At 44.8% G+C, this 20,115-nt stretch overlaps 1 protein-coding gene across 4 annotated transcripts in view; it reads right to left on the bottom strand.

Moving 5' to 3' along the window:
• Window positions 1-258: 258 nt before the first annotated feature.
• Window positions 259-20,115, bottom strand: part of LOC131104872 (uncharacterized) — a 72,584-nt gene continuing 52,727 nt past the window's right edge. For 3 of the 4 annotated variants that reach the window (XM_058052509.1, XM_058052510.1, XM_058052511.1), the window contains exon 4: window positions 259-697. In XM_058052509.1, coding sequence (XP_057908492.1) covers window positions 410-697 — 288 coding nt within the window. In that variant the 3' untranslated portion in view covers window positions 259-409. Of the gene's footprint in view, window positions 698-5,372; window positions 5,447-20,115 lie in introns of those variants that run through there. The other variant, XM_058052512.1, reaches the window with a different exon arrangement.

The raw sequence follows: 20,115 nt of genomic DNA, 5'->3' as shown, positions 1-20,115 counted from the left end.
TGCATTGCTGTATGCAACGTTATTACGTTAGCAGGACGTGTGAACCCGGCACAGCATCTTTTTATAGAATTTTTGCATGTGCCTCATTAAGACAGAAAAAGGCTTGTCTTGTGAGGAATTGGGGGGGGGTTAAAAGGTAGAGGGTGGTAAGCTGAGACCCTTGATTTTTTTACTCTTCCGGAAGTTCCACAACTTGAGCAAAGGAGCACGCACATCAAGCCAAGGGGCCTTTTATTGCAAATGGAATTCATTTCTCCAGACAACTGTGAAATTTGCCATTGACATTAGTCATTAGCCCAAGGCTAACCAAAAGATGATCTCAGTTATTAAATGATCCCTAACAAGGAGCGCTCTCTGCCGCTCTCCCATTGTGCTAATGTCAGGGGCAGCTGTTAGCACAACGCCGCTTCTAACACACACTCCGCTTCCATTTGGCTGCTGGGCGCCTCTTCTTTTCCTCAGTTCCCGCCTTCTTTTGACCTGTCTCCTTTGCTTCCTCCATCACCGCTCTCTGCATCGCCCTCATTAGAGCCTTGGTTTCAGATGCTTCCGGCGTCTTTCTGGATTGGGATTGCAGTGCTTCCGGGTGTGGACAAAGGCAAATTTCGAGACGGCAGTCCATTGGGAGCAGATGTGAGTGGCAGTAGAAGCCCTGCAGAGACTGGTGGATTGGCGATGTGTGTGCCATTCGCCGTGTCTGTGGAAAAAGGGCAGTCGTTGAATAGCTCATCTTGGCCCCCGCCATGGCTGATATCCACGGTTGGTCAGAACCGCTTAAAAACACTGTTTCCCAGCAACGGCTAATGTAATAAATTGCTATTTCAAATGTGATCACATGTAAAAGGCGGTGAGTAATTACGCACTGATATCCAACATTGGATGACCGTATTTTTATTTCCCAAAACGAGGATGCTCCATGAGATACTCCTTAAGGTCTCCTCACAGAATCCTTATCATTTCTAAACATTTGGTGTATACTTCCTCTCCGTGAATATAAAATTGGCATAAGGTCATCCCTGGTTTATCGTGGGACATAACAGACGGGCACCACTAGCATAGCTAGCTACCGAGCTGACTAGCTAGCCTGTCCAATTCATTTATTCTAAACTTAAGAAAGTGTTTCAAGCGGATTGGGAAAGAAGGACAAAGAAGCCAAAAATGTACCAACCAAAAGAGATTTCCCATACTGTGTGTGAGCAAATCAAGTTCTCCTTTTCTGTGACGTGCTGTAAACGGCCTGCCGTAACTTCCAACTGAGCTCATTGCAAAACCAACATGGCGTCTGTTCAAAGTTTCATAGGAAGTAATTTCATTGAATGCTCTGCAAACATTCTTCAATGAGGAAAAAAAACATACATTTTCATCACATCAAACTTGGAACGCCACCATTGTTACGGTCCAGAGGCATTGGCGGATGGCCACTGTAGAAGGAAGTAGATAGAAGTTGGTCATTTAAAATAAATTAAATTGTTAAAACAACAGTTCTTGCACGGGGAGCCACCAGCGTCTGACATAGATAGCCCTAAACACAATGGGTTCCCACATTGTCTCCCTCGTTGCTATTGCAATTTATTGACATAACTGAGCAGAAACGCCCCCCTAAAAACAGCAAGGACTCATTGTATTTCTGTAATTGTTGAAGCAAGATGGAGCAACAACGCGGCGGCAGCAATTCCAGCTCCAACTGACAGGACGCAGGGCGATTGGTTCCCTTCCTGACGGGGATAAGTGACCTTCTGCAAAAGAGAATACCTTATTTATAAGTCACATTGGTCCGGACCTTTTAGTACTAACTATGTGAACTAACTATCCAAGTCAAAAAGTCAGTTTAATCGTGTATTCTATCTGTCCCATGATCAGGAAACTTCCTGTTAACAATCTGTTGGTTTATTGTTCTGATCTGGATTCAAGTGAAAGGTCTTCTGATTGTGTCAGTTCTTTGGTGTAGATAAGCACATACACGTGTCAGTACCCATCCAGAAGAGAGTGGAAAATATTCCATTCCTAACAAGTTTGAGCATCGAAAACCCGTTTACAACCTTCTATCATCTATTCATTGCTAGAGTCACCTTTACACTCGGATCACCAATATAGTGACTTGATAATAGAATATAAGACATAATATAGACTCACACAAGTTAGAACTCGTAGTTCCTTGTTGCTGTTCCTTTTTTACTTGCATCGTTATCAATGTGTAGTATCACCATCATGTAACATTACTGACACCTAGTGGCCAGTGTGTAATACCACATCTTACAACATCCCTTTCAATGCCTTATGAATGCCTCAAATTTGTATTCAATTCATTCAGCTATTTATATTTTATAGTCGAGCAACAACATGTAAAATGTACTTGGATGTGATTTTTTAATATATATATATATATATATATATATATATATATATATATATATATATATATATATATATATATATATATATATATATGTGTGTGTGTGTGTGTGTGTGTGTGTATGTTGTCATAAATGTCATGTCATTATAAACAGATCCACAGCGCAGGGTTGTACAGCGCAGAAAGCCGCAATGTAAACACTTGTCTCCCTTCATATTCGATCACCTTCATTGTGGTGTCTTTTAGCAAGGAACAAATCCAGTACGCCGGCATTTCAATTTGCAACAGCGCCTCTTCCAAACAACGTGCTCATTTGCTGCTGTTATGACTTGATCATGTCCTATCATTTTATCACCACACAAAAGCTATTTACATGGCTTGTTTTGCCCGCAGTCTGATTAGGAGGTCAAGTGTGTTAGCGGATGATGTGGTAGATGGGAGAGGTGGCCATCCATTCCACTTCTCATCCGACTCATCCTAGCCAGCAACTTACAGTATAAGTGGCCCTCATGCTGATGTCCATGACATATGTTGTACGACCAATTTACCCCCCGTACATTTCTTATTCTTAAACCCTGGACTGCTTGCCAGCCAATGGAGGGGCAAATAAATAAATCACTAATTGGAAAATAAATGAATGTACAGTATATCCAGTATGATTTGCTGCTTCCACAGGCCAACTGAGAGTTAGAGATTAAATTAGCATTTACTGTATATTGATGCTCACATTTAAACTTGTAATTTATATTAGAGTCGTATTTTAAGACTATGAGCAGCTCCTTGAATGCATATTGTAAAAAGGTCTGCCAGTTAAGGAAGAGAGAAGTACAGTTAATGAAAAGGAAAAATCAGCGCTCAATAGAGCACTTAAAGGGTTGATGTGCAGACAATGCGGCCCCCACCTTCAGGGTGCAAGCGTATCTCCGGTCCTCAGGGACGCCAGCGCTGTCAGACAGTCCCCATTATGGATTATCACAAAATTCAGACGGCAAAATCTTCAAAACCAGTGTCTGTGATGGGCTGAGCAAGAGCTGACAAGAACGCATTGGCCACCCCTCTCCTCAACCCCCCTCCCACAGTTCAGTCACTTTGAAAACTTAGTGGATCCACCTTTTAACAACCCTATGGGGATGAATCAACCTTGCGCTCCTATCTGAGACGGAACAACCAGCACACCCGGAATCACAATGGAAAAACATCAAGGGACAGCCAAGCCTGACTGACAAGCATTGCACACAGGAGCCGGGCATTTGCAAAACCAGCTCCGGACTGGCGGAGGGTGTTAATACGGGCGTCCCAGGGTGCTGCCGTGAGCAGGCGCTCCCCTCTAAGCCCCGCCGGGGTGCAATCCTCTTAGCCCACATCGGTTCAGCAGGGACTGACCTGCCATCCTCCACCCGGAGCCTCCACTTTACAGAGAACCTCAGGGTGGGTCGCCTTCGAACGCCAGGGCTTCTAAATCTGTGTTGTCAAGTAACAACATCCTCTTTCTGACAGCCTTGATATCCTAGCTAAAAACGCCCCCACATCTAGTGTGCTAACATCCAAGCGTCATTGCCACAGAGGGTCCCCGTGATTTATGGTTGGTCTGCTAATAAATGTATGTTACCACTTACGTGGCAAAGTGTTCCCCAACTGCCACATCTGCCTTCCTGATTCATGTGCACTTTAATCAACTGGTGCACTAATTAAGCAGTAAATAATGACAAGGTTTGCGCAAACACGGAGAAGTCGCTGGATCCAGAAAAGGTCTGGTGTGTTCTACATCAACATGCTGCAGATAGAGTTGAAATGATAACTGATTAATTGTGTCAGTTTTGCAGCGTCTTTCAATTGTCCTCCTCTCCGCAGGGAGGCTATTTTAACCTAAATTACAGAAATATTACATTGCAGGGACATCTGGTAAAGCCATTTGTCAAATTGCGGCTTTGCATTGCAGCAAAAATACCAATTTCTTGTTGGGCCGCGTCAGCGCCTCCTCAGTGACACGTCTTTGACGACTCACTCACACGGCCGTTTGGAACAAAGATGCATCCTGATGCATAAAGGGAGTGTTATTTACACTGATTAATGGCCTCCAAGCGTTGGCAGGTACACTGCTCGCTGTCCGCAAAGCAGTGACAAATCAATCTATCAATCATAGGCGGGATTTTCTAATCTCAGCGCCATCCCACAGACTTGAAACTCAAACAGTGATCACAGAGCAGATTGAACAACGTACGGCCCTGGTTATAAAAAGTTAAAAGTATCCAGGGTACTTGGACCTGGTCACAAATGGATTGCGGTTCAAATACAACCTTGAAGTTGGGAGACGGCCACTCTCCATTTGTTTAACATTTGCCAGCAACAGTCAAATAGAGCCCATGAAGTGGTGGCTCATTAATAAAAAGTAGTCTATTGGGCAACACAAACTGTGAAGTCAGAGTATGTAACGCAAATAGAAATCCAATAAGAACTTGCAAGAGGTGACGAGATGATGATTATCTTTAATCACTAACTTGCCCCGAGTGGCGCCACCACGTTATCCAGCACCTTCATTCCTTATAAAAATATCCATCACACGCAATATTGGAGTGATGAAAAGAAGCGGCGTTGGTGACGGCATCGGAATGCCAATGGCCTCATTACTCCTTCTCGCATATTGTAGCTGGAAATTGCTTCTTTCAGGTTTTGTTTGCTCAGGCAATTACAATAAACTCCCGGCTTGACATGTTGTTTGCACAGATGTAGGCCATTAATAAACATGAGCGCTAATCTGAATTATTGAACTGCTCGCCACTTGATTGTGAGCCGGATGGAGGGACAGGACGGGCTGGATGTTAGGATAGCCGGTTTCTTCAGCACGCAACACTAATCTAGAACTTCAAGTCTCCATCTTGTTAGATGATGATGATGGCGGAAACCTCTGATGCCAGTAAGTACCAAGGGAAAGGGGTTGAGGAGGTTGGAAGTATGAAGAAGCGTGCTGTCAGGGCATGTGTACATGACAACGCTGGCCGGAAAATGGGAAAGGTGTTACGTTTGGCTCTGTCCCACGGCGCTGTTTAAGGATTCCATCTGCCTCCGTCAGTGACCGAGAGCCAAGGGTGTTACCTGTCAATGTCACATGATGGAAAAGGTGCATGAGGAAATGTCGAAAATGAACTGAAGAATTCAACTTGAACGCATCTTGTGCAGCATTAAGTGAGGTATGAGCCATTTTTTCCCCCGCCTCCCTCTCTTTCAATCCATGTTGACAAAGCCCATCAGCCCGTTGCAGGTCATTAAACGGAACTTTATTGCATGTTTGCTCACAAGCGCAGAGAGTGTGTGTGTGTGTGCCATGTTTGCCACAGCGTATCACTGTTTACTCCGAAAGTTACTGTGGGTCGCCCGTTTCTCCTTGGGGGAAGCAGCTTGGCAAACACCTCGGAATAAACAAGACAACTGGTGACAATATGCTAATGGGCCGCTTCATTATTCTCCCTCCGACAAGCTCCGCCTCGCCAAAGACACCTCACATCTCCATCATGTGCCGCAGAGCCGCTCCACCCCTGCCGACGCTGCCACCTGATTAATATCTCATCAGGCGTTGCACTTCCTCCACCCTCGCTGCCTTCCTCCCGGAGCAGCCCATCAGTCATGTGGCTCAACAATGTTTCATTTCTGACGCTGTCAATCTTCTGAGATTGCACAGAGGTGATGTTCTTAAAGTGACGCAAGATAAAGTTGTTCACCTTTAAGTGTTTCGGAGATGGATGCCCGACTTGTCAGCCGTCCTGCGAGAGATGGATTCTTGGGAGAGATGCTGTGATGCTGCTGCAATGTAGCGGCCATTACCGTGTGACGTTCAAGTGCAGCAGACGTTTATGAGGACAATGACACAGGAAAGAAGCGTATCTGACTGAATGCTATCCCTTCTCAGAGTCCCGCAATGGCCATTCACGTCCTGGCTGGTCAAGTGGTGTTTTATAGTGGCGAGTATAACATCACATAATACAGGCTGAGGGGGTTCTACCCGAGTGGCCTGTTTCCACTGTTACACAGATTGGTACATCATATAAATAGCACACTACCTAGGATTAAGACATTTCCACTGATGTGTGTGGGGGTTCTTCACTGGGTTGGTCCCGGTACAATAAAATAAAATAATAATGTGTCCCCTTTCCCAGAAAAGAAAATGGTTGATTTTTACTCAGTTTAACGGGCCAATAAAAACAATGAAACCAGGAAATTTTCATCATTTTCCAAAAAACCCTGGAGGGACAAGGCAGGGAGTTCTGAAAAAACAGGACATTTGGTCACTCTGTGAATAACTTGCCAGATTGTCTCCAAAAATGAGGACGCCATCCAGGTCGTATCATTTACCTGAAATGCGGCGAGGCTGCCGAGTCAATAAAGTCCAAACCAGGTAACCTTTGCTAATTCCAACACATCTGCAGGTCATGAAGACCTGGCAGCCCCCGAGACCCGACTCATAATTCACCAGCATGCTAATCCATTTCCCTCAGTTTTAATATGTCACAGGCAAGCAGCCATGTGACTTTCTGCCGCCGGAGGTCTGGAAGCGTCGCTCCGCTTCCGCTAACCGTCGTACAGCCCGATACTTGCGATGCCTTTCATGCTTCAGAGCGCTCTAATTTCAACAGGAAGTTAAGCATATTCTGCGGGCGGCTCAGAGAAGGGGGCAGTCCTTGTTGTTATGTCTACCTGCTGACTGCAAGATGTTGAGTGTTTTGCTCCCGCTTGCCACGTTGTTCCCCAGGTATGCAGGGCCTTGAGTGTTAGCCCAGCTGTTTGCGTTTGCCCTGTCCTCCGGGCTATCCTAACATGCGATGTGCAAATCAATACTTGCCGCCTGAAGAACAATAGATCAGGGAGCTACAGCTGGACTCCACCTCACTGTCCATCCCCCTGCTAGTCTGGAATCAGCACCCTCTTCCTCCAGAGGCCCCTCCAGAGGACCCCAGCATGCCCGTGTACGCACCAAGTTAGAAAGAAGCCGACCCTTGACCCCTGACATTCGGCCCCTGACCCAGCTGTCTGATGGCCTATCGATTATGTCTGGCCTCGTCTGGGTAATTGTTGCCCTGTAATTACTTCATGCCGCATACGGCTCTGCTAACAATATCAAAATATGATCCGTTTCAAACGATATTCCAAACGGAAAGGAAGTTTGGCAACATTTGGCTGTTTTTGCCAGGCTAGCAGCGTCAATAGCAAACATTGTCCACTTTCCCACAGACAGCCAGCGCCCCCAAGTGCAGCTGTCGCATTAAAAAGAAAAGAAAGCATCTTTGTGTGCTATCAACACGAACACGAAAGATCTCAAAATCACCTCGGCAAATTGAGTTTGTTGTGTATACAAGCACCTGCCACATTTAATATTGAAGCGATGATCCAAAATGGATTTTTGATCCAGGGAAAATGAGTGGAGATGTCTGTAACAACAACAAAAAATAAAAAACTGTGAAGAGGAAGAAAAAAATCCATAACCCTCTCAAGCTCAAATCCTGCTCCTGGGCGCAGAATATATTATTCTCTCCCTTTGCTCTGTCTCATCCCCTTTTACCACTTGTTTTCATGTAAAGAAAAACCTATAGGCTTGACCTCCACGTCAGTCCGCCTTTGGCAATCCGCATATTGCGAGTTTCCAACACACGCTCCTCGGGGAGGGGTCCAAATCAAATCGTATAAATATTTCAAGAACGTTTCTTGCTCCCAAGACCTCGACCCAGCACACTTGGCTCTGCTGGCAAGCAAAGTCGATTTGTTTCCACTCGCCACTAACTTGTCATCACTTGAAATGCAGCCTTGCACAGTGGCTTAATGAGAGTGGCACATTCCACCATATTGCCTGCTTAAATGCTTTGCCAACAACCAAACCCTCTCGCTCAAAGGGACTCATGGATGCCGATCAATATTTTGAAAGTCAAAAGGCTTTTTCGCTGAGGAAGAAAAGCACACACACGAGCTTGAAACTGATTTAATGCTCTCCCCTTGTGTGTGAATGTCAGATTCGCATGTCCAGAGAAGAATCCAGTAAAAATGTAAATGTTGGAAGTCTTTAGAGATTTATCTCGACATCTGGTCGCCATCTGAGAGAGCCTGGAGCGCCGCCAAGCATCCTCCAAAAAATGAAAATGGCTTCATTATGAGTGAATCATCAGTGAATGCGGACTGCAAAGGCAGCGGGACCCACCAAACTTTATGGTCGCGGTGGAAACAACAGCAAACAACAACAAGCCACTTTGGCTTATCGTGTCAGTGCTCCGCTCTCTCAGCGCCGTAATATCGACTGACATTGTTTGTTCACGTCAAAACAAGAGTGGTTTCAAATATTTATTTTGTATTTTTTATCAAGGCTCTTCAACCATTTATCAAGATTAAAACAACAAAGGCAATTGTCAGTGGCTTAACAGTTGTAATTGTCGCCTGAAACAAAAGAATGGAGGCAGCATAAGAGGATCAGTGTGACAAACAGTCCCAGCGGCCTCCCCATCATAAACAATACTCCCAACATGAACACAAAGCCCGAGCACAACAAGACTGGAAAACTTCCAGGAATGGCTTTTAATGTCAGCTCCATCTCAGGCACTGCCGTAAGGGATCGGCATTTAAGGGAATAATCCCTTCGTTCATTCATTAGTCAACATCTGGTCAATAAAAGAAAAGATTTGATAATACCAGGGTGTCTTACAATGCTCGACTATTTGACAATATGGACATTGTAGGCTGCTGGTGAGCATATATTTTGACATAGAAAGTCTTTATTTGCTGTTATACCAGGCCAGGTTTCATACCAAATCAGCCTCGTTTGCCCAAGAATTGAAAATAACTTTAAAGAGCACACCTCCACTGACGACGCAGGAATAAAATCACCCACCGCTGTTGCGCAATCCATAGAAGCTGAGGTGAGCGCGAGGACGACCATCAACACCGACTGACTCGTTAGCTCATTCGGACTGCTAAAAGGTCATCTAAAGTGGGGGGGCATTTGAAGTGTCATGTGGCAACCAACGTGGTTATTAACCACGTTAACTCATTATTGACTCATCAACATTACTATTAACTCATTAACCATCATTAACTCATTCAACAGCAAAGAAAAGAAAGAAATTTGTGCTTGAAATGTATATTTTCACACAAAAAAACTTTTCTAGTGGGGGACTGATATTTTCCTGAAAATTTCCTATGTTCTAGAAACAAACATGTTTCTAATGAAAGATGGCCTGACCTTTCTTCTGGTAGGTTCCATGTTTATATAGCCGTTCTCTGTGCCCCAAAAGATCAGTCAAAATTTTCTATTTCATTTCTATTCACTTTCTATTCCGTGTCCCCCTTAAAGCAGTCCCCCTTTGCACCCTGTGATGAGGTTCCTACTTTGACATTACAATCCTATTGTAACCGGCCTTACCGTTGCACTTTGCTACAACTTCTTCCTTCAATGCAGTAATGTTTCTCATCTTCTTTGTCAAACTTCTGGCTCTTGCAGCCGTATTTAATTTAAAAGTTGTGAAGACAAAAAAAAGGGGGGCCATCGAAGCAGTCATTGTTATGCTCGGCGCATTTCAGAGATGATTGCTTTGAGGAAGTCTGCAGTGTTGCCAGAGAGCTGGGATACGAGGCAGGCCTGAAGCCTTAAGCTGTGCCTGGCATAAAATACCCATTTATGACGCGTACGTCCGTCTGGTGAAAGCGGTGCTTTTTCAAATCTTTTCTGTCATGGACTCACTGAGGGACAGAAATGTTTTGCGTATGTTTGTTCAGGTACATGTCTAAAGAAAAAAAAAACCTGCTTCGGACAACCATTCAAGGATTCCCTGGCTGAAATGTGTCCGAACTGTAAATGAACCACTTAACGGTCAGTAACAGGCAAGTGTTTAGTTCGGGCACTCGATCCTGCACGCTACGCACTTTGTTAGGCGTATTCATCCTGGCAATGTTACACAAGGTCGGCTTAAAAGCCAAGCTGAAATTCAGGAACCTCAAGTTCAATGTAATAGTAAAGTCGTAAAGGTGCTGGAAACATTAAAAAGAAAACGAAAGAAAATCCCACATTTCTAAGAAAATCATCAGACATAACTTTGTAGCCATGTGCTTAAACGGCAGCGTAAGTGGCGTGCCTAATCCTGTGCAGCAAGTCGGATGTAAATTTGGCGGTAGACTTAAGCCTATTGACAGGTGGGGGGGGGGGGGGGGGGGGGTGTTTGAGAAGGATGCCCCGCCATGTTGTGTTTTAGGGCCCCGGTAAACAGGATTAACATCGGCAGGTGTGCGGCTGTGAGGGATACGCTGGTGCTCCGTTGGGACAGACTCATGCAAATGGCAGATAATGAACTGGGTTCATGGCTACAAATGAGAAACCGAAAAAGGTGCAAGATTGATTGCTTTGGACTGTTTCCAGCAGGTTAAAAGCTTTTGGAGGATTGCTGCTCATCATTCCAGACTCCGCCTTTTGTCTTGAAGTGAACAAGGAGGCATGATCTAGTGCATGCCCATTCAGACCTCAAGGTGCTCCACAGAGCTGTCGCGTCTGAAGATGGGACTTTATTGGGCCGTCGAAATCTGTCTTGTAAGTAGAGCCCAACAATGAGGCCAGGAGAAAAATGGACGCCACCTGGCAGTTTGAAAGAAGGACAGCCGTTTCCCTGCTGTAATCCATTCAGCGTAATCACCTGGGGGATGCGAGGGAAGCACGGCGACCCCTCCCTCGCCTCCCTAAACAACATTCAGCGCCACACAGTGATTAAGTGCGGGGCGAGGACGGAGCCAAGTGCCCCTGTTAGAGATGATCATGTTTTTACTGCCGCTTTCCTTCCCCAGTTCTCTCTTCACGCTACCTCGACTACTTGACAACAAACTGCGATACATTTTTTCTCTCCATCCTGCACACACTAAATATTTGGTGTCAGCCATTAAGGAGAGGAACCGTCTGTCTGCCAAGAGAGATCGAAAGCAATTACCATCAGATGGTGGCGAGCGTGAGCTTCAAGTGCACTTCGGCCGGCCACTGACTCTCAACACTCCCTCTGCCTGCTTGCTCTCTGTGCACACAATTTAACCGAGGGATCGATAGCCAAAGGCAGTTAGCGACCTAGCAGCTCCCCTGCAGGACACGCTACGGCGTGGAGATCAAATGTCAAAACGCCGCGCCAGAGGAGAGAGAGAAATTGTTCTTGTGAAATATTATTGACACACTTTAACCCGCGTTTCCACCCGGCGTGAGAGTCGATTCTCATTTAGAGAGGTGGTGTGATGACTGCAGGTCAGGAGCGTTGGGGGAGGAGCGGGGGGTGTCACAGGGTGGGAGGTCAGGGATTGGCCCATGGTCAAGGTGAAAGCACATGGACGCCCTCGTCTCCACCGTGGCCTTGGACAGAATCAATACCACTGTAGCGTCCGTCTGATCCATCACACGGCTACCTCCGCTCACACCTCGTTTTACTTTCACTTCTTTTTTCTTAGCTCAGCTCTATTCACTCTTTTGTGGATTCATTTAATTGCCCGTCGCCTCGGTACCCCCCTGCTTTCAGCCTCGCTTATGAAGGAGCGGGTCTCATCTTGATAGTGACCCCGGCGCCCACACAGGAGAACCTCTCCACTCCCGGGCAGCCGCTGGAAACGGACAGGCGGAGATAAGTTGGGCCCCATATTGTTTGAACAGCATTTTATTAAGCTGAGCGCTTTCTTTAATATTTACACGGGTGCATCAGAGGCTTCGGAAATGCTTTAGGCAATTACACACATGACCAAGTCGATAGCCACAGAAACAGCAAAAAAGCCTTTATCATGCCGCCAGGAGAGTATTGCCAATTCCGGCGCCCAGCCGTTGATGTCGTTTGCATTTCAATTAAAAAAAAGGCTTGAAATACAGGTCTTTTATTCAAAGTCCATGTTGTAAGAAGGATCCACAAAATGCAGTCGGAACAGAGTATTTTGTGTGGAGTCTAATAATGCACAGGCATCACACGCGCTCGCCTTCACGGCTCAGCGGCCAAACTTTCAGGAGGAACTACCAATGACAGCAAACGACTCTTGTGTAGGGTTTGTTCCATATGACGTGTTCTCTCACCCTGCAGAAGCATCTTTTGAAATTGGGAGTCACTAGCCATGTTTGCATGAAGAGTTTTTCTCTTTCCGAATGACCTTTCCGAAAACAATGGTATACATGGAAAGGAATATTCCAATAACTTGTCTACATGTGCCGCTATAATCAAACAGAATAGTCAATGGGGCATGCGCAGTAAAACGTAAACATCAATATCACGATACCGAGTTTTTTTTTCACTTGTTGGAACTCCGTATTGCAACTTTTTTGTTTGTCCAGTCTTGAAATTAGTTTGGATCAAAAACAAACTTTCCGTAGCAGTCCAGTGTCAATTGCTCGCCTCCATTTATAAAACTGAAGAACGTCTCGAGCTGCGTGTTACATCATTTCTGATAATTAACATCGGGACATGTTTTATATAGATTTATATTTTCTTTTTTAATAAACTCGAATTGTGAATAAAGTATAGAAGTGTTTAGATTCTGTTCCACAGGTGGCGGTAATGCACACGAAAGCTGCTTGCCAACCAATCCGATTATATATTCATTCGGATTGGCACTTTTCTTACAGAATGAGGTGTATACAAATTTTTTTCCTTTTGAGCAAATAAACCGAATGCAATTGGAATATTTGGGTCCATGTATACATGGCTATAGATTCCGGCATTGTGATGATAAAATGGATCTTGGTCTTTTCTTGATTGATGATTGATGATCCCGGATATTAGAAAAATGAGAATGCAAAAACCTGAGAGGTTGCATCCTGTAAAATGAACTGATGTGCTGCTTGCAAAATATGTGCACAATTTCTGCTGCACAACTCGTATTAACGAAGTACAGGAACCTTTCGTGTCCACCACCATCACACGCGTTAACTTAAAAAGTTTTGCCTTTGCTATGAACTCACACCAGCTGCACTAGTATGATTATGGGGACAAAGGACTCTATAACCATACAGTGTCCAATCATCACTACTGTTATCATTCATTTATTCATTTTCTACCACTTATCCTCACGAAGGTCACGGGGGTGCTGGAGCTGGCTACACCCTGGACTGATGGTTAGCCAATCACAGGGCACATATAGACAAACAACCATTCACACTCACATTCATACCTATGGACAATTTGGAGTCTCCAATTAACCTAGCATGTTTTTGGAATGTGGGAGGAAACCGGAGTACCCCGAGAAAACCCACACATGCACGGGGAGAACATGCAAACTCCACACAGGAGGGTGGGATTGAACTCAGGTCTCCTAGCTGTGAGGTCTGTGCTAACCACTAGACCGCCGTGCAGCACGACTGTTATCATTGATCATATTTCAGTCAGTGCAAGGTTTCATTTGATGTTATACATCATGCTTTTATGATGTACACTGCACATTTTTACTTCACCTCAACTTCAAATTTCCACTACCTTGTCACATGATGTGTTATTCGAAGCAAATCATGCTCATTTCAACTATTTCACCTATACAAAAGTACAAGTTAATGTCCTATCCAAACCGGTCAGCCCTCCCATTTTCATCAAGAAACGACAGCATTCCGCCCTTCTATCCTCATGAGTATTGCGTGAAGATACTTGTTGTTGTGGTGCGGTAAGTAGGTCACTCTGTGCGTCGTGTGTGTTGATGTATTGTGTTGTTTCGATGTACACGATTGCATCTGACTAGTTTGGCTACTCAAGCGAGCCACGATAGCATTGCAAGTCACGTTGTCAGCTGCATGTTCATTGTTAAAGCTTTAAAAACAAAGCAATTTGGAAATGCCTGGACGCTAAGACGCTTGGCGGGCCACAGTTTGCCCAACCCTGGACCCATGGACTGTAGTTCAGGACCTTGGGAGCAGCAATTGAACAAATGTGGATGATCAGAATGTCCCTTGTTTTCCCTGAGTTTTCCCTTATTATTCCGGAAATGTTTATGATGACAGGTATTATGATGTCCCAAATTAATGGTTATACGCTGCCCCCTGTTGATTGAGGGAGTCTAATCAAGTGCACTCTTACGCAGAACATGGAGGTGTTTCATCCGTGTTGTGTTGTTATCAGCAGCATTTGTGTTGTCTCAGAAATGAATCCAAAAATGGCCATCTAAACACAAACGACAAAAGGCGCTCCGGCCATAAGGTTGTCTCGGCTGCTGCACCCATCAGACTAGTGTAGCAGCAGGCAGCAGGCGTGCATGCTTGGAGGATCATAGGTGGCTTTGATAATCACTCTCATGCTCCTAAAACAAATGCAATTACCAAGTTAATTGTGTTCAAAGTGGCGGCAGGCACTGGAAGTCAGCAATCATGACTGTGCTGACGGTGCAGCGAGCGTAGAGAATAATGGATGCATGAACCTTTGTCACGGTTATGGGTCAATTAAAAAGTGAAGGAGTTTACTTTAAACTGAACACTTTTGTAGTTAGCGCATAGTAAACCTTCTAAATAGGTTTTTAACATGATTGGACAGGACAGGCAGGAAGAGGACATTTTCTGATATACATACTTGAAGATATTACAACGTACTGTATAAATATGTCAAGTTTGTTTTACCTTGACTCTGAGGTGAAAAACTCCATCCCCACCTCCAAAACTTTGAGCGAAAAGAAAGTGAATGTATGAAAACGATGTCCCTCACACAAACACGGCTATCATGCAACCACTATGATGGTCTTCACACAAACACTGCCATCTCGTCACATGCTGTAGTGTTGATGATTACGGACTAAAATAAAAAGCGTCTTTCAAACACACGATGGTCAACTCAAGGGAAAAGGAGCTCTTTATGGGCGCTTTCAGCACAATCGCAGGATTCCTGGTATTGCATTTGGCTTCCTGCCGTGCTGGGGTGGCTTTGGCTCTCTAAGTCATTTCAGTCAGAGCAGTGGTGGCATCCCACCCTGGGCGCTGTGCAGATGGGATCATGTGTGGAGAAATGAGCCGCGAGCAATCACTCGCTCCTATTTCTTCCCCCCTCTGTCTTTCGACTTCTGTTTACCTCCCTGGATCTCCCCTCCCGTTCCCGTCCCTTCATCGCCCCTCACCTCTCATTACCCAACCTTGCCTCCGTCATACACCCACTCCTCCTCCCGCAGCGCCGGTGTGGCCTGCGGCTGCCATTCTGTGCCTCCGTGCAGTGGTGGAAGTCGGTGGGCTCGGCGGGAGGCCCGGTGAAGCGGGCTCACCGAGACGCAGGAGCCCATCTCAGGCTTGGGCTACCGGAAAATCTGTCCGTTCATGCTTGGATGCGCCGCCAGACGCATTGATGGGGGTGATTAGTGGCTTTAAGGCCACCGCTTTGTGTATTTGCTAGAGAATTCCTTTGTCCTTTTTTAAATTTAGTTCAGGTGGATTCCGCAAACTTGCATTTTTCTATTTTGAAATGTTAACGCTGCAAAGATAAAAGACTGCTAATTAACATGAGCTGTAAAATGATGTTGCTGAAAAATACAGGACGACCTGCGTATGTGCGCGTGTGTGTAAGAAGCAATGCTTTCTGGGTAACAACAGAAAAACTCACCTCTCGCCATCTTTCCTGCCGTTACAAGGCAACATTTCACCCCAGTGATGGATTAGCTTCCGTTGCTGCTATTTCTGTTCAGCCTCCTCAAAGCCAACACCGCATCCACTGCCAATACCCCCGCCTCTGGCACAGCACTGGGCTGACCATCAAGCAATTACACAGGAACTTGGCAATGGGCAGGAAACGCGGGCACTAAATGGTGGCAGTGTCCCTGTTGGTGGTGATCCTGCAGGCCGAAGTGTTGAATGGGACCACGTAGCATATAGTCTTTGTGTACATACATCTGCTCACAAACACACAATCTTGCTGAAATCCCGACGACCAGATGTTCTCATTCACACAGCAGGCGTCCCCAGCAGGATACGATAACATTGCCGAAGGGGAAGAAAGCCAAAGTTCTAAAATGTCAACTTTTCAGCAACTCAGGAAAGTGGACTCAATTTTTGTGTGCTGACAGTTCTTTCAAGAGCACTCTATTGGTTTTGAAAGGCATAATCTTTGTTTCTTCCAGCCCAAACTAAAGTTTGCAGTCTTGACTTGGACTTGAAGGAGTTGTAGATGCCTACATGATGACAGAAGCGACAGGAAGGCAAGCCATGTCCTCACGTCCAAGGCCGAGGGCTATCGACAGCAGCAGAAATGAACCAGAGCCAGATGAGAGTCAAAGGAAGTTGATTGTTGACGTTTCATCGCATTGATTGGGCCCCTCGTCTTATTAGTTGTGAGTCAGGCAAGTCAGGTTTGATTCTCACACGAGGGCCGCCCTGGGATACGCATGCTGACATTAATCATGAAGCCCCCTCACTCTTCATCGATCGCCCAGATAATGGTTTCCCCTTATCGCCTCGCTGTGTTCTGGAAAAGAAGGCAATGCTGTTCCTGGTGTCTTGTTCTTGATGAGGAGAAGCACATCATTCTCTTCCGTCATGCTTGCAAGGTTATTGCAACAGATTCCCAGTGATATTCCACACGAATGATTGGAGGCAAATTGATTTATAAACTCTTTGCAATGCCGTAGATTTACCATATCAGCAATGGCAAAAAAGCTCCCATCCATCTTCCCAGGCCCCGCCTCCTTCCCCACCCCTAATCTCTGCTCTCTCATCTCTCTTTGCTAGAGGAACAAGGTTAGCTGAATCTCCACAGATCAATTAGGAAAGTTACCTGCCCTTCAGACGGTGGATGGGTGGAAGGGAGGAAGGGGGTCACCAGACAGGAATAGACGATGAATGGGGGACGCTGCGTGTGAGGGGAGGGGGAATGCTACATTAGCATAGCAGCAGCACATATAGGCAATCTTGTAAATAGGCCAGTAACAACTGCGCTCCGCCATAACAGTAGGCCGGCCGCCTTGGGATGAAAGGCTTCCTTGTTGCTTAAGTCTGCCTCCTCGTGGGACCCTTATGGGTCAAAGACCCTTGAACTGTGTGTGTGTTTGTAGGTGTGATGACGTGGGGGGGTGGGGGGGCATTGTGGTCAATGTCCAACTCCTAGGAATACCAGAATTCACTTCCTCATTATCACCAATCATGCAAAGCACAGGACACATTGTCGCCAAATGGGACTATCAAAGGAGATCCCATTTCTTGATGTGATGGGGGGGGGCAAGGATGGTATCCTCACCAGACATTGTAAGGATAATGGGCCAACAAGATGCCCCCCTTCTCGAGGCGCATGCTCAAACTTCAGTCAGTTACACGGTAAAACGAATATTGGCTGGTGGATCTGGTGTGGGCCACAGGATGGCCTGGTGGTTCGCATGTTGGCCCCACAGTCAGGAGATCAGACCTCCACTGGACATTGTCTGTGTGTGTGGTCTCCCAGTGCATGTGCGGGTCTTCCAAGGTACCCAAAGCGTTATTCATTCACTCATCAGTCCCACACTGGTGGTGATATCCTACATCCGTAGCCACATGTTCCCTGGGGGAGACTGACGGAAACTGCCAAGTCGCACCTCCGGCCTCTCCCAACATTCATTCGCATTCATACACCAGTGGCGGCAGCCCTGGATGCAAGGCGGGATGGAGGAAGCGGGCATCTAACCACCAACCTGCCTTAAGTCCTGAGTCAACCTTGTTCAAGCTGATTCTTTTTTGGAATATAAAAAGCTGATTGTGTGATATCACACATGGCCACAGACTCACATTCATTTTGGGAAAATCACATTCTGTCCCTAATTTAAGGTATGCCACCCCCTCCCTCTGATAATGTGGAGGAAGCTTATAGACTGGGAGGAGAGATATGATTATCTCTCCTCCTCCCTTGCCACATTCCATCTCTGTCTCTGGCCACAGGAGCTATTCATCAGAAGGGGATGAAGCATGTTTCCAGTGTGCATATTGATTTGTGCTGATTGTAAGGAAGCAGGGGGGCTCATTACGTATCAAACACAGAAGCAACAAATGCCATCAGGGCCCCATCGGTGCCGCTGTGATGCTGTAACGTCTCCTGCTTGGATCACCCAGAGTGCTTCTTCTGTCTAAATGGAGTTTCACTGAGAGCTCAATTTGATTTGATCACCAACAATGATAGCTTCATTGACGACTTCAAATTGTCCAAAGGTGTGAAGGTGAGTGGGTAAGGTTGTTTGTCTCTATGTGACCAGCCCAGGGCGTACCCCGCCTCTTGTCCAAAGTCGTCTGGAAGGGAAAGCTACATTTGTTTACAAACAAAATATCAGTCATAAGTGGTTGGATTTTCCGATTTCCTACCAGCATACCAAAACATTTTAATCTGTCAACAGTATTTCCCGCTGGACTGTTTAGTGAACATGGGCCACTATGCAGCTGGACTAGCCCACAAAATGGCTGAAGCCCTACGCCTTTCCAACGTTACTTGGGATGTGGGGGAGACATCATCATCCACACAGTGGAGCGTCCTCATGCAGTCACCCAGGGCCTAAAACTCATTTATACCTTCATTCTTACCTGAACACACACAGTACACAGTACACAGTACACAGTACACAGTACACAGTACAATTCCAAGAGCATATACTCGATACTATATGTATCTCCAAGCCACACGTTGCTACTTCCTTCATCCTGTCCTTCCCATTCTTCCCATTCATTACTATACGATGTGTTTAGCCCAGGGGTGGGCAAACTTTTTGACTGGCGGGCCGCATTGATTTAACAAAATTGACGGGGGGGCCAGTTATTGTATCTGTAATAGTGTCATGCAATCTGCTATATGGGCACTTTGAGATCATTTATTGGATGTAAAGTAAGATATAAATTTATAATAATAAATTGATTATTATTTGTAATTATTATTATTTGTTATTATTATTATTTGTATTATTATTATTATTATAGCTTGTGTCCCTTTTTTCAGGAGCACTTTGTAAACAACAGGCCGCATCAAATAACGAAATTATTAAATCTGTAAAAGTGTCATGCAATCTGCTATATGTGCACTTTGAGATCATTTATTTGATGTAAAGTGCATTATAAATTTATAATAAGAAGAATAAATGTATTAATATTTGATATTATTTGTTATTATTATTTTATATTATTATTTTATTATTATTATTATGATGTAAAGTGCATTATAAATTTATAATAAGAAGAATAAATGTAGTATTATTTTATATTTGTTATTATTATTATTATTATTATTATTATTATTATTATTATTATTATTATTATTATTATTATTATTATTATTATTATTATTATTATTATTATTATTATTATTATTATGTGCCTGTGTACCTTTTTTCAGGAGCACTTTGTAAACAACAGACCGCATCAAATAACAAAATTATTGTATCTGTAAAAGTGTCATGCAATCTGCTATATGTGCACTTTGAGATCATTTATTTGATGTAAAGTGCATTATAAATTTATAATAAGAAGAATAAATTTATTATTTAAAATTATATTTAAAATTATTATTATGTGCTTGTGTCCCTTTTTTCAGGAGCACTTTGTAAACAACAGACCGCATCAAATAACGAAATTGATAAAACCGCCAAACCATGAAAATGTCGGCTCAAGCCATGATGCCAGCTTGTATGTTGACTTTAAATGAAATACTTTGGAAAGAACGGGCGGGCCGTATTCAAACACTTGGCGGGTCGGATGTGGCCCCCGGGCCGTAGTTTGCCCACCCCTGGTTTAGCGACACCCCGAACATCACAAAAATGGCTTGATAATGTGTGTGTGTGTAAATAACGGGAACGGAAATAAAAACATGAATTGGATGTTCTTACCA

Source organism: Doryrhamphus excisus, chromosome 16 (genome assembly GCF_030265055.1).
Source record: "Doryrhamphus excisus isolate RoL2022-K1 chromosome 16, RoL_Dexc_1.0, whole genome shotgun sequence".
Taxonomy (NCBI): Eukaryota; Metazoa; Chordata; class Actinopteri; order Syngnathiformes; family Syngnathidae; genus Doryrhamphus; species Doryrhamphus excisus.
This window is presented reverse-complemented; position numbering and strand designations above follow the sequence as displayed.